At 44.6% G+C, this 13,259-nt stretch overlaps 1 protein-coding gene across 1 annotated transcript in view; it reads right to left on the bottom strand.

Annotated features, from left to right (window-relative positions):
- Positions 1-13,259, bottom strand: part of UTRN (utrophin) — a 316,443-nt gene that overhangs the window by 278,238 nt on the left and 24,946 nt on the right. The window contains exon 2 of the mRNA XM_066315631.1: positions 7,095-7,156. Within this exon, the coding sequence (XP_066171728.1) occupies positions 7,095-7,156 (62 nt within the window). The remainder of the gene's footprint in view (positions 1-7,094; positions 7,157-13,259) is intronic.

Raw genomic sequence — 13,259 nt, 5'->3', positions numbered from 1 at the left:
GAAAGAAACATGTCAAGTGCTGCGACATCATAAGGCCAGCACATGGGAACTCAATGTGGGAAACAAATCAGAAAGCAAAAAGGTCATTGCATAAAGTAAACAATCATGTCAACAAATAATCTTGCCAGTTTCTAATTTAAGACCATTCATTGTTTACAGAAGTATTTTTATTAAAATGTGATACTTTTTTCCATTCTCCTTCCACTAACATGCAGGAGTTACAGGACACCATTCATAAACACTAGCTATACTGTGACAGATATTTTCACTGAGTATACTCTACTCTATACTGAATATTTCCAGGGAGTTGTGTCATCTCGACACGACACTAGTACCAAAACTATGATTTTAAATACCAAGGAAAAAAAATACATTAAAAGTTACAATCATAAGAGAAAAACACCTTATAGACCAAATTATTTTTAACTACTGGTGCTCAAAAACAAAATAGTTACAAGCAACTAAATAGTTATTTAAAACCCCAGACTAAACGGGGGAGGCAGGGGGAAGTAATACTCATCACTGAGATATGCTGGAAATTTTGATTCTACTAGATGACAGACATGAGTTTAAGGAGCAGTAAAGCTGAAAAGATAAAGATAGTTCAATTCACAGGACACCTAAAATACTCGACTGACAGCACAACCAAAGGAGGGAAGATCTATCAGTGCAAACAGAAAAGCAGTGCATCAGTAACTCTGTAGGTCTTTCTCTCTCCAGTGTAATAATTAACACATTTACATAAGCCTATGTTTTATTATAACATGTTTAATGTAACAGTACTAACCTCAGCTTGCAATTAAATCTCATTACATCACAATACCAGCAGGGGCAGTTGGGACCCTGCTTACCACTGTCAGTTATCTCACTTGTGAGACTGAAAGGTCATTCTCATAGTTCTTCAAGTCAGATAACTTCAATTGGACCCTTAAAAAAATATTCCTTCTTACCAGGTTGACTATTCTCATTAGCAGCTAACAGGTAAAGGAACAGATTTGCTCTGGTGCCTCTTCCAGGTTCAGTTATAGTACTTGAGACGGTCCCACAACACTCCAACAACTGGGATGATAACCAAGTCCAAGAATCAGAGTCAAACTCTGTCCCAAACCCAGGGCATTAACCAAGCCAGCAATACTCACAGCTGACATTACTACACCAAGCTTTCAAGTCCAGAAAGGGAGATGCTGCCCACACCTTGTTCTTAGAGCAGAAAGTTGAAAGGAGGGCAGAAGTCGAAAGGAGAGCAGAAAACTGACAAAATTTTGCTGTGATTATATCTGGGAGGGAACACAAACTGCTACATATTATTGGTTTTATGCTAGAAAGTATAACTTAACTCACATTGGTTGTGAGTGTAACATAACTCACAACCTATTAGAGAAGGAAAAGTTACTTTTATGCTTCTTGGCTAATACATAACCTAGGCCTAGAAAGACTTATTTGGTCTTCTCATAAAAAGAGACTAAGTAAAAAGTAAACTAAAAATTGATTTTTTTCAAGGCTCGCTCATGCAAACGCTAATTCTATTTACCCAGATTATTCCTCTTTTCTACCAAGACTGTTGTTTTTTAAGCTTTGGCTATCTTTTTGAGTGAAGTTACATTTTACAGTTTAATTCAGCATTGAAAAATATTAGAAGCAATTAGACTGCAGAATATTTCACCAGCCATTGAGTATTTCCTTGTTTGCACCACAAAAACTGAGCTGTAAAAAGAACTAGACAGCATCTTAGGTGATGTCACCTTGGACAGACAAAATTGCCTAATCAATCTTTTTGATCTCTTTTGTTGCATGACTAATACACTGAACTCTGTAATCCTCCTTCTCCCCCCTCAAAATACTTCTGAAATGTCTTTGACCTGAGGTACCTTGGGTCATGTGAAATTAATTATCATGAATAGGTATAATTTTGCCTTTAAAAAGATTTATCACAGTTGCTAAGGGTCAGCAGTGAAGCTGCAAAATGTCTGCAGAAGTACAGCACCTGACATTTAGTATCATGACAAAACAACCCTTAAAAGAAAGAAAATTAAGGAGCAGAAATGGAGGAAAAGATCCATTCAGCACACCACACAAAAAGCTAAAAGATGACTTTGCAATTAACAAATTAACGAATGCCTGGTATAATGAGGAATTAGCCATTTCAGTTTTAAGATGCATATAAAGCCACAACATCCCAAAGCACTCTTAAGTACAACTCATTGGTTCTCCTACTGGCCTGTCCCCTCTCATCTCCCTTTGGTGTCCTTCCAGGAGACACAACAGAGCCCAGGAGAGGAAATGCACAGGAGCCCCACACAGAGCACCTGCCTTCTGAAAGGCTAACTTGCAGCTCAGCCCTGGAGGATGCATTCTGCTCCCAAGCTGCACCTCCACCTCTTCTTTACTCTAAACCCTAAAGTGAAATGCGTTTTTGGAAGACCACAGTGTAGGAAAGAGTTTAAGATGCTGTAAAAGTGTGGGATGTCTGGTTGTATTCACACTGGCAGATCCTGGCCTGGCTCCAAACCCTGTCAATGCTGGCCAAAGCAGATGTCAGGGCACTTGCACAGGACATGGAGGAGCAGAATCACGAATACATGCAGCAAGAACACCGCAAATGCACAAACAAGACTGTATAAGGTTTCTGTACATAAAAAAAAGAAATTGAGCTTGGATTGAAAAGTGATGGGAACACATGATGGAAAGGAAAGGGAGGCCCAGCGCTCAGGCATGCAAGGGCTTTGAATGCAGTTCCTGACACCTTGGAACAATGCCCCAGCTGGCTCCATTCAACAGCCTCCCATATCCAAGACTTATAACTGAGGGGCAGGGAAATCTAGTGTCATTTTCACTGAATACTGCAAATCTCTCGGCTTTTATGCTCTTTTTGCAGAGCACAACCTTCCCAGCAAAAAAACGCTTTTTTGTGACCCCAGTGGGAAAACTTCCCAAACACAGTGAAGAAACAAGTTTTCGGTAAAAAGACAGAGCTTCAGATTGCCAGTGCTGGATCTGTAAACTTCCTCTAGTGAGTGACAGCACTAAGTTCCAACAGGCTGTGACAGACCTGACTCCATGGGTCTAAATTAAGTTAGGGGATCATGTTTCTTGTGCTGACTCTGTGCTCCACCTGCCAAGTTCAGGAATAGCAGAGGAGGAGAGGAACCAATCTGAAAGCAAACTTGGAAAAGTACCATCTTGCAATATGAGAAAACTAAAGCCAGCAAAGACCAAATCCTGCAAGGCAGGGGAAGGTTTTTGTCTCCCACTGAGACAAAGGGAGATGCAAAAATAGGACTGGCCACACAAGCATCAAATCCTGTAAAGGTGGGAGAGGGGAAATGAAGGGCAGATGGAGCAGGACTGGAGCTTTAAAAAGAAAAACTAGGTCTTGATGGGAAAAAAAGTATAGTGACAAAGGCAAAAGTGAAATAGGCAGGGCAGTCAAACTCCAGATTTGCAAGGATTCGCCAGGCAGGCAAGGCTTCTGACATGAGAGGGTGTAATAGTAAGTGAGGGGAAAAAAACAAACAAACCCTAAACAGGGTCAGAGAGTAGGAGTAAGGAAATAGGGCAGAAAGAATTGTACTTGCAGGGTTCTCAAGTGGGACACAAGGCCCCTGAATTCCTTAACATGACTATCAAGTTTCTAGAAACCTTCTGGAGTTGCAAGTGCAAGCATCCAACTACTTTGCTCTGTAATTAAAAGCTGAAACATCAGAGATCTGCAAGATGCAGTTAAAAATCCTGGGCCTGCTGACAAAACATGTAAGTAGATAAAGATTGAAGCTATTCAGATATTCGGACAAACTAGGGTGGATTACAAAATCTTTGTTCACTTTACTTATGTGAAACAAGTAACATGGCAACTGGAACACTAAATTATCCTCCAGACTTGAATTCAAACTCCACTGTTAGCCAGAAGTTCCTCTGTAACTCATTGGAATAATTTAAAACACAATTTTACATGCAGTTACTAACTGTGTGCTAGATGAAGAGATTTCCTTAGATCATTAAAGCCAGTCCTTGCTGACACAGGGATAATCATCTTCAAGTCCCTTTCCTATGCTGATCAAGCTCCATCTGAAAACCAACTAGATATTTTGGATGATTTGATTGAGTTTTCAGAGGAGATGATCCCTCTGAATTCTGCCATAAGGATCAAGAGCTCTGTTTTATATTAAGAAACGTCAAATAAATGTCAAATCCTCTGGGATAATTTAGCTAAAGTCCTAGATTGGGTACTCAAAATTAGTAGCCAGTACTGATGTATGTTTACCTTTGCAGTGGCTAAAAACCACTGTGACAAGATAGCACTTCTGCATTGCAGAATGCTGTTCTGAAAATAGCATGTGTATGGACTGGTAAGTATTAATGAAGATTAATACAGAAAGGGATAGAGGGATAGAAAACAATTCTACACAGTGTAAAGAGTGCATATCAGCTATCCATACAACTAGATGCTTTAATTGGTAAGGCTATACCACAGGAAAACAGCTAAACCTGACTCTTGAAATTAGACTGGACAGGGCAATGGAAAAAATACGGTAAGTAAAAACATCACATGGCTTTATAAACATATGCTGAAATGCTCTGCCTCAATATTTATTTGAGTATAAACATCTCTATTGGTTAAAGCTGGGTAACAGACTATGTCTCTAACTTTTTATCCCCTTTAATTTTAACAAAATATCCTTATTACACAGCCATCATAGGCTTGTGAGTTTTAGTGTGTACAGCTCTCCTAAGGTATGTCTAAGGGAGCACTCAGTCTTAGCTGAGTACATTTATCCACCTTAAGACTTGATCCACTTTAAATGTTTGTGCCTTGATTTCGAACAACACATACAAATAAAAGGCATCATTTTAGCACAGGTTATACCAAGAGCGCAAAACCAAGTTACTGTACTGAGAACTACACCAAGAACTCTTATCTCACCCATCGAGGTACCAAAGCAGGCACCTCACAGCACACCTGAGATACTTGAAGAGTTTTACTCACCTACCTATTCCCTGATGAGAGAAGGGAAGGACACAACACTCTAAATCCTTTGAAAAACCTTATTGAATTGACTTAAATCAAACTCAGCACTACGCAATTGCAATTTCATGATTTTAGTATGCGAAGCTAGTTTATAAAGGATCAACAGATTACTTTTTATTTGCTTAAATGAAGGGCAAGTACAATATAATTAACATGGAAAAACAACTAAAATTCTCGGAATGAAGTTCGCAATTCCACACAAAATTCCCTAAGTTACCATTTTGTTTCCTGCAATGTAAGTCGGATTACATTTAACTAACCTCTAAAATCTCTCTACTCTACTAAGCAGCTAAATCAATCTAGTTCACAGAAAAGGAATTTTAAACAACCCAAATGACTTGGTACATTAAAAAACTTTGACATGACAGGACTAAAATCAGTCCCTTTCTATTTTTAAGGTACAGCTGAAACTAGACTCTTACATGAGGTGATTTCTACTTAACACACTCATTTTCCTTGCAGTTTGAATTTGCCAGTCTTCATAAATATGTGCCTTGCCATGCCAAAATAGCCATGGTCAAGTTTGAATTGGACAAACAGCAGCTGGGGAGTATGTCCTTTTATAGCAGTCTCTTTAATCATTAACAAGGTTTCATAGCTTCAGGTGTTTAATGGACCATGAAGTTACAGAGTTACAAAGTTACTTCAAATCCTGGGAGTATCTGACCATACCCTGTGCTAGGGAAATCCAGGAGAAATTTTAGGAGCAGTCCTGAAAACAACTTTACCTTCTTCAATACAATGCCCACAGCACTCACAGGTAAGTCACCTGGCATGTTGTCAGTATGACTGTAATGCATTCTCAGTATCACTATCATTTCCACGTTCATGCCAGCTACAGGACTAGAGTCAGTCCTTTCTTTCTCGCCACATTTTCCTTCCTTACATAATTCTGATTCTCCTTCTGCAGGACCACCACTCCTCTGGGCAGCATTGAAGACAGCATAGAGCAACCAGCTACCCACACACACTCCTCCTCTGAAGAGCAAACTAGCCAAGAATGCACTGGACGAAGAGTGCAGGATATCAGCTTTCAACCAAAACAAACCTAAGCCAAAATGATTCAGCCAAGGCCACAAGCCTTGCATTGCCCAGTGTCCTGTTGCACAGGAAGGAAAGGAAGGTAAAAATTCCTTACATTACTGATCAAGAACTTCAGAAGGGCAGCGCTCCAGAAGCAGCCATTCATTGCTCAAGCACAGTTGGAGCTTCATTTGGAAAAAAAAAAAAAAAACCACCCACAACAAAACACATCCCTTTCCTTTTATACCTACTTTCAGGATTTCACACACATGCTGCTTTTCAATAAGAGCATGCAAAATAGTAGTTACCCCATTTGCAGCACCATGCTAGGCAGAAAGTTGAGTTTTCCCTGATAATATTCCAGATTCTTTCACACATTCAAACTATGAAGCAGGAAAACTTTCCACAGACATGCTCCTGGGCAAAGTGTCATTTTTACCTATCAGCAGAACAGTGTAAAAAGCAGGCTTTAAATAGCATTCCAAAGCAAATTTCACTTCCTTTATCATCCCAAACCATGAAAGATCCTCAGGAAGTTTCAAGCCAGTAGAGAGAATTAAAATGAGGAATGTACAGCATGAGAGCCAAGGAAAATTCAAAATGAGCAAGTAATTACATAAAATTTCAGTAAAGACTCAAGTAGCAACACCAGGTGGCTTCAACTAGATGTTTGCAGCATGAGCAAAGCTGACTCAGCAACAGAGTAAACACAGTGATGAAGGTTCAAAATCTGCTGCAATGCACTCTGAAAACTGCATGTAGAAATTAACTAAACCCAACCTAAACAAAACCAAACAGACATGCTCATGCAAATAACTATTCTGATACAGTAACAAATAGAATTATTTTTTTTTCTTAAAACATAGTATCAAATGTTTATGTGCATTAGGAAATTGGGCAAACAAACACTACACTATTTTATCCGTTTTCACTACACACTGACATTAGGAATATTCAACAAGAGTAAGACCAAAGTATACTTAGCCAAAATTATTCTAAACAGTGAACCAAACAAAACAAAGTAGTACATCCAAACCAACATTACCTTGGAAAACCGAGCGTTTATCCATTTTGTAAATGTTTTTTTCTGTACATCATTGTGCTCATCTGGAGAGAGAGAATAAGAAAACAATGAGTGAAAATGCATTCTTCTTAATCCTAGATTGTTCAATACAGATCACCTTAAACACTATCCTGAGAAGTGGGAGAACTTCTTGCTTTATCTGTCAATAAAGCTGTTCAATCATCCACAACACTTTGGTACTTGCAGAGTTACACAAATGTTCTGCCTTTGCTAGTAACCACAGCAGTTCCTTTGCATTAGAATCAGCCTCACAGCACCTCCCAAGCGGGTTTCTGATGCATAAAATTCACAAGCTTCCCATCTGCTGAAAAACAACCTACCAAACCGTGGGCTTTTAATTAACAGACTTTGTCAACACCTTTTTGCCTGAATGCATTACTCCAAAAGGTGCTGAGGCCCTTATTCAAGCTTCTGATGCAGATAATAGCTTCCTTCAGTACACAGCACAGCAACTGTGGTAGCAAAGCTCCTGGGGACAACCCTCGAAGCACTGGCAGCCTCACCCACCCTCAGCCTGCTTTTGCACCTGGGTTCAGAGCCCTGTTAGTGATCAGCCACAGACAAGTTCAGCTGAGGAGTGGGAAGGGCTGCCGAGCCATTCCCTTCTGTTGCCCTGCTGATGTGACACCGAAGTACCACCACCTAGGGTCTGGGAGACAGCCAGAAGGGCCCAGCAGGACAAGGAGGAAGGGCAGGCAAGTGCCTGTCGGTCAGAGCAGAGGGAGGAGCAGTGGCCTCCAGCTGTGCAGAGAGAAGGCAGCTTCCCAGGATGTCTAAGGAAACCATTTAGGAGTCACCTGAGCCTGTCCCACTAAACCAGGGTGAGTCACCTCCAGCACAGTACAGGCCTGTATCACAGGACACATCTTGGGTAAATTGCACTGAGCACTGCTAAAGGTGAGCCTGTGCTACATCATCTGTATTTTAATGACAGTGAAATAACTGCTGACAACCAGACTAGGCAAGGGAGGTTCACCCAGTATGGACTTCCCGCTTGCTGCAAACAAGAAAATACATACACACAGCCTGTCAAAGGCTTTAACCTCCAAATCCCTGCACAAACCACGGCCAGGGCAGTCAGTGCCTTACACCAGGCAAACTGTTGGACAGCTGCAGCCACTATCAGGAGTCTCCAAGGCCCTCCAAGACTCCACCAGCTTCTTGGCAGACCAGTCTCGAGACACCCTTGAGGTGACCACAGCATGCTGCTGTCTGGAACACTCTCTTTCAGAACCTCTTGGTGGCAGCTGGCATCAATTTTTCCAGAATCCATACCACAAAGCAGCAAATCATGATGGTGTTCAGACTAACTGTCCCTGCACTTGGAATGAAGCCATAGAAAAAGCCTGATTGCAACTCAAATTTTCTACTTCATGCAATCACAAAAATGTAGGCACTCTGAAGCAATATCAGATGATTATTAAAAAGCAACACTTACAAGATCATATACCTCAGCAGCAATTGAGACTGCTGTAAAATAAAGTTTTATCTACAAAATCCAAATTATTTTTTTTTAAATTTCAAAATAACAGAACAAAACCAGAAGATTTCTTTTATAATTAACCTCAGTATTTCTCATTTCTGGCCTAACATGTATCTGAAACTGACACTACCCATGTATTCACATCTAACGATTCATTATCTAGCCAAAAAGCTGTTACAAACAGAAATCAACAATCAGGTATGTTTTATCTAAGAGCAAGGAAGAGTGGCGACAGCTCAGTCCAGATACTAGTCACATTGGTAAGAAATGAAGTGGCATGACAGTTGAAAAACTTAAACGGTATGAAATTGTTCATACCCACTTAAAATAAAACCTCAGTTCTGGGCTTCTTTTAGATGTTGTTTCAGGGGAGTACAACTACCTAAGAAATCGTGTTGACCCTGACTTTTCCCCTCAGGGGCACAGAGCTCCTTGCCATCAAAGACAGACAGAACCAAGTAACTTCCTGGTGGACCCAAAGTACTCATCTCACAGGAATCTGGCAGATAAGATTAAAAAAAAAAAAATTATCCATCTTTTCCCCACAAGTCTGTTTGGTTGGTTTTGTCTTTTAAGACATAGGAATGGACTAGATTGGTCCAACTGCTACTGTTGGACCAATATTTTCCATTAGAAATTATTTCAAATATTATTTGTACTGAACATAGTGTTATTAAAACATGTTTCTCTTTTTAAATATCATTCATTAACCTGCCTACCCCTTTTGTGCCAACACCCCCAAGTACACACCTATGTACCATGATGCTTTCCTAAGGCCCCATCTGCCTTTTTCCTTCCTTAAGCATCTGTGAGAATGAAGAGCAATGCTGTGGTGGTGTGTTTTGGGTTATGTATGTTTTCATTACTTGAAGTTATTTATAATGGTTTGTTCCATGTACCCCTTTGGTTATTCCCCGCTTGGTTTACCCCAGTCACCGTTTTCTGTCAATCCTTTGTTATGTAACCCAGGGGCCCTGCCTGTCACCTCGAGGCCTCTCCTTACCTCTGGAAAGTTCTAGGGGGAGCCTCGAGTGATAGGACAGGATTCCTGATTTCCCCTCCTACCCCACCTTGGTTTGTTCCCCTGTGTGTCTATTGTGTCTTGAGCCACGCCTGAGTTACCTCTGATTGGACCCACACAGAACCCATCCCTCTGTACCACCCCCGGGATAAAAGTTATTGCACAAAGGGTGACTCGGAGTCTGTCGAGGCAGACGCCCTGGGCAAATAAACCCAGTTTGGTTGACCCTCGACAGTGTCCCCTCTTTCTCTCTCGCGCCATCACTGCCTCCAGCCAAGGGCCAGCCAGGACCCACAGGATCTCTAAGGTGACCTGGTCACTGGAGAGTACCTTTCCTGCTGCGGTGTCAGGGTTAGCCAGGGCAGGAACAGCCGCGACAACGAAACAGCTGGCGCCCATCACGTGGGGCCCTCTTGAGGCCGCTGACCACGAGGCAGTAGCGTGGTGACCGACGCGGTTGGCCCGAGGACATCTCCGGACCCCGTGGATTGCATCCCTGGACCGCTGGAATTTATTCCTGCGGAGCTGCAGGGGCTTTCGGCACGCCACGCACCTACCAGTCGTAGCAGCCCTTCGTGGGTGCGCTCCTGGTAGGAGGGGAAGGTAGCTTCTCCTGCACCCGGAGAAGTCTTCCCCAGGCGGAGAGAACCAACACCGCCGGCTTTGAAGATCCCATCCCGGAGCGGTAAGTGGTCAGCCCCTGACGGGGCGCACTTGGTAAAGGCTCCGAGCCTGGAGGCTTTACGCCTCATCTGGGAAAGCAGCTCCGTTTGAGCCTGCTTTGGACTGCGCAGTCCCGGGGGGGGGGAAAGGTTGTTTCTGCCCTCTCCCGAGAAAAAACTCTGGGAAAATTTGTGTTCGTTTTAGTTTGATACTTGCTTTTGATTTTATGGGTCAGTAGCCTTTCCAGCAAGTGGCTGGTTTGTGGTTTTGCTGCTGACTCTCTTTTTGTTTGTGCGCGGCACCCCGGGGGTGTGGATTTCTGGGTGTCCCCTCCGGTTTTAAGTGTGTCTTGGGGCGCTGGTTTTTGATTTTAATTTTTCGTTGTCCGGTTGTGTTGGTGAGCGGTGAAATTACATCGAGCCATAATGGGTGCCAGGCTCTCCACCGCCCAGAAAGAGGTTTTTTATACAGTTTCTGGTGTTTTGTCTGTTTCTAATGTTAAATTCTCGAAGGGTGAGCTGAAGCGGTTTGTCAGACGGCTTTTCCTCCACTTCCCGCAGACATCTCCTGAGATTGTCACTGAAGTCCAATATTGGGACTCAGTGATTGAAAAATTTGATCAATTGGCGCGATCGGGAGATGTTCAAATTGTAAAAATGATGTTTTGGCCGACGCAGATCCGATCTGCGCTTTTGGGGATTAAGGGAGTGGAGAAAAGGCAGCCCTCTCGAGAGAGTGTTGTTTCCCCCAGTTCAGTTTCTCCTCACCCCAGTCCCAAATCCCTCTACCCCAAAGCAGGTATTCTCAAGGGAGCGGCAGGAAGGCAGAAGCCTTCTCCCGCCAACCCTGGCTCCCCTAGAATACCGGAGTCCCCCCGCTCGGGTAGTCTTGGCCGGACTGCTCGGGATTCCTGCGGCAGCCCTGGCCAGGCTGCTCAGGATTTTTCCCTTCCCCGTTCTTTCCCCAGTGAAAAACCCCGTGTTCGGTTCAGTTTGGCGGGGGGGGAGATGCCGCAAAATGGCGGCGACCGCATGGCGCGGTCGTACTCTTTGCCTGGTTCGCGTAATGGCGGCGACCACATGGCACGGTCATCCTCCTTGCATTCTTTTCCCGCCTTTACCCCTTCTCCTTCCCAGAACCCCTTTCGTTCCCCGACTAACCCCTTCCTTTCCGGAACCCCTCCCTCTCCCCGAGCTCCTCCTCCTTGGCAGTCTCCTCCCTCGCGCTCCTCCCATAGACCTGCCCCTCGGGTGACATCATCAGGGTGTCAGACCACTCCCCCTGAGTGCCCGAGGCCACGCCCACCTCCTGGTTCCCACGCTCCCCCTCCCAGTTCCCACGCCCTCTCTTCCGGTTCCCACGGTTGGAGCTCGGACGAGGATGAGCCGGAACTGGAAGGCCCGGGCCAGGACTTAATCCCTTCGCTTGCTCCGGTTACATACCGGCGGTCAAGAGGAGGGAATAGTACCACTCCATCCTGGCAACCGTTGTCGCCAAAGGTAGTACAGGATCTGTGCAAGGCCCTCAAAGAATACGGGCGGGATAGTCCGTATTTTAGAGGAGTGTTAAATGCCCAATTGACCGGGAGTGTAGTAGTCCCATACGACCTAAAGTACCTTTTCCGGTCTCTCTTGAACGCTACAGAGTATAAGGTTTGGGAGAGATCGTGGAAGCGTATTTTACAGGACTCCCTCCTGAGTCTGTTACAAGATCCTACTACAGCGACAGATGAGAAAGGGCTCGACCTCACCCTTAACCACCTAAGCGGTGAGGGCCGGTGGGCAGATGCGAGGGTGCAGGCTTCTGACATCCCACCCCCCGTCCTAGAACAAGTCACAGAGGCCGCGGAAAGGGCATTTTTAAAAATGCAGCCTGCGGGTCCCCTCCCGCATCATTCAAAGATTTTTCAGGGTCCATCTGAGCCGTTTATTCACTTTGTCGAGCGTCTCACCAAGGCTGTCGAAGTCCAGGTTCGGCGAGAGGCGACTCGAGAGGAGGTGTTGGAGCAGTTGGCATTCGCGAATGCCAACGAGAACTGCAAAGCTGCAATCCTTACATTGCCGCTGAATCCTCCTCCTACACTAGAAGATATGCTCGAGGTCTGCGAGCAAAGAGTTCCGCTCATTGGGCCCTCAGGAGATCAACGGAAGGGGAGACCTCCTGCTGCTGCTGCCGCTGTTGCTAATGATGCCCGACCATCGACTGTTCCGCCGGCTACCCGCACCCCGGCTCAGAGGAAGCGCTCCTTTCGGGGAGCCGCTGATAGGCCTTGTGCATTGTGCGGGAAAGGGGGACATTGGTGTCAGCAATGCCCCTTAAAGAAAGAATTTGACCAGTTCAGGGACGGGAAGGGAAAAGGGGGGGGTTGTAGCTGCCCGACAAGGCTTCAAAAAAACTAGAGGGAGAGCGCGGGACCACCCAGCGCGATGACAAAAATCGGGTGGCCCGAGCTAAAAGGGGGGGGGGAAGGGACAAATCCTCTGGACTGACTGACACACATGACACTAAACTGACTTTTTCCACAGATCCTCTTCAGGATCCACCGGACCGGACAGCACGCCTGATCTTGCCTCCCCCATCGGTCACACTGACAACTGACTCCCGGTACGAGCCGTTTCGCCTGAGTCTCGTTGAGCCGCTCCACCTTCGAAATCGCGATTGGCACACTGCTGTAGTGGCCAAAGAACGAGGTACGTGGCATCGTATCGAGGGAAAGTTTGTCGTCGTTGGGGACTGTAAATACACACCTCAGGAGATAGAGGTTGCTCCGGGGTTGATAACATCTGACCCTGAGCGATTTGTCCTTTGGCTGCACTGTCTAAACCCACCAACCTTCCTTCCCAAGGGGCAAGTCATTGCCCAGGTAATTCCAGCTGACACAGACGCCACCCCGCAGGTGAACGCGGTAAGGGCGATTGGGAAGGACAAACCTAAAGAGACATGTAAACTCACGGTGGGT

This window comes from Sylvia atricapilla, chromosome 3 (genome assembly GCF_009819655.1).
Source record: "Sylvia atricapilla isolate bSylAtr1 chromosome 3, bSylAtr1.pri, whole genome shotgun sequence".
Taxonomy (NCBI): Eukaryota; Metazoa; Chordata; class Aves; order Passeriformes; family Sylviidae; genus Sylvia; species Sylvia atricapilla.
This window is presented reverse-complemented; position numbering and strand designations above follow the sequence as displayed.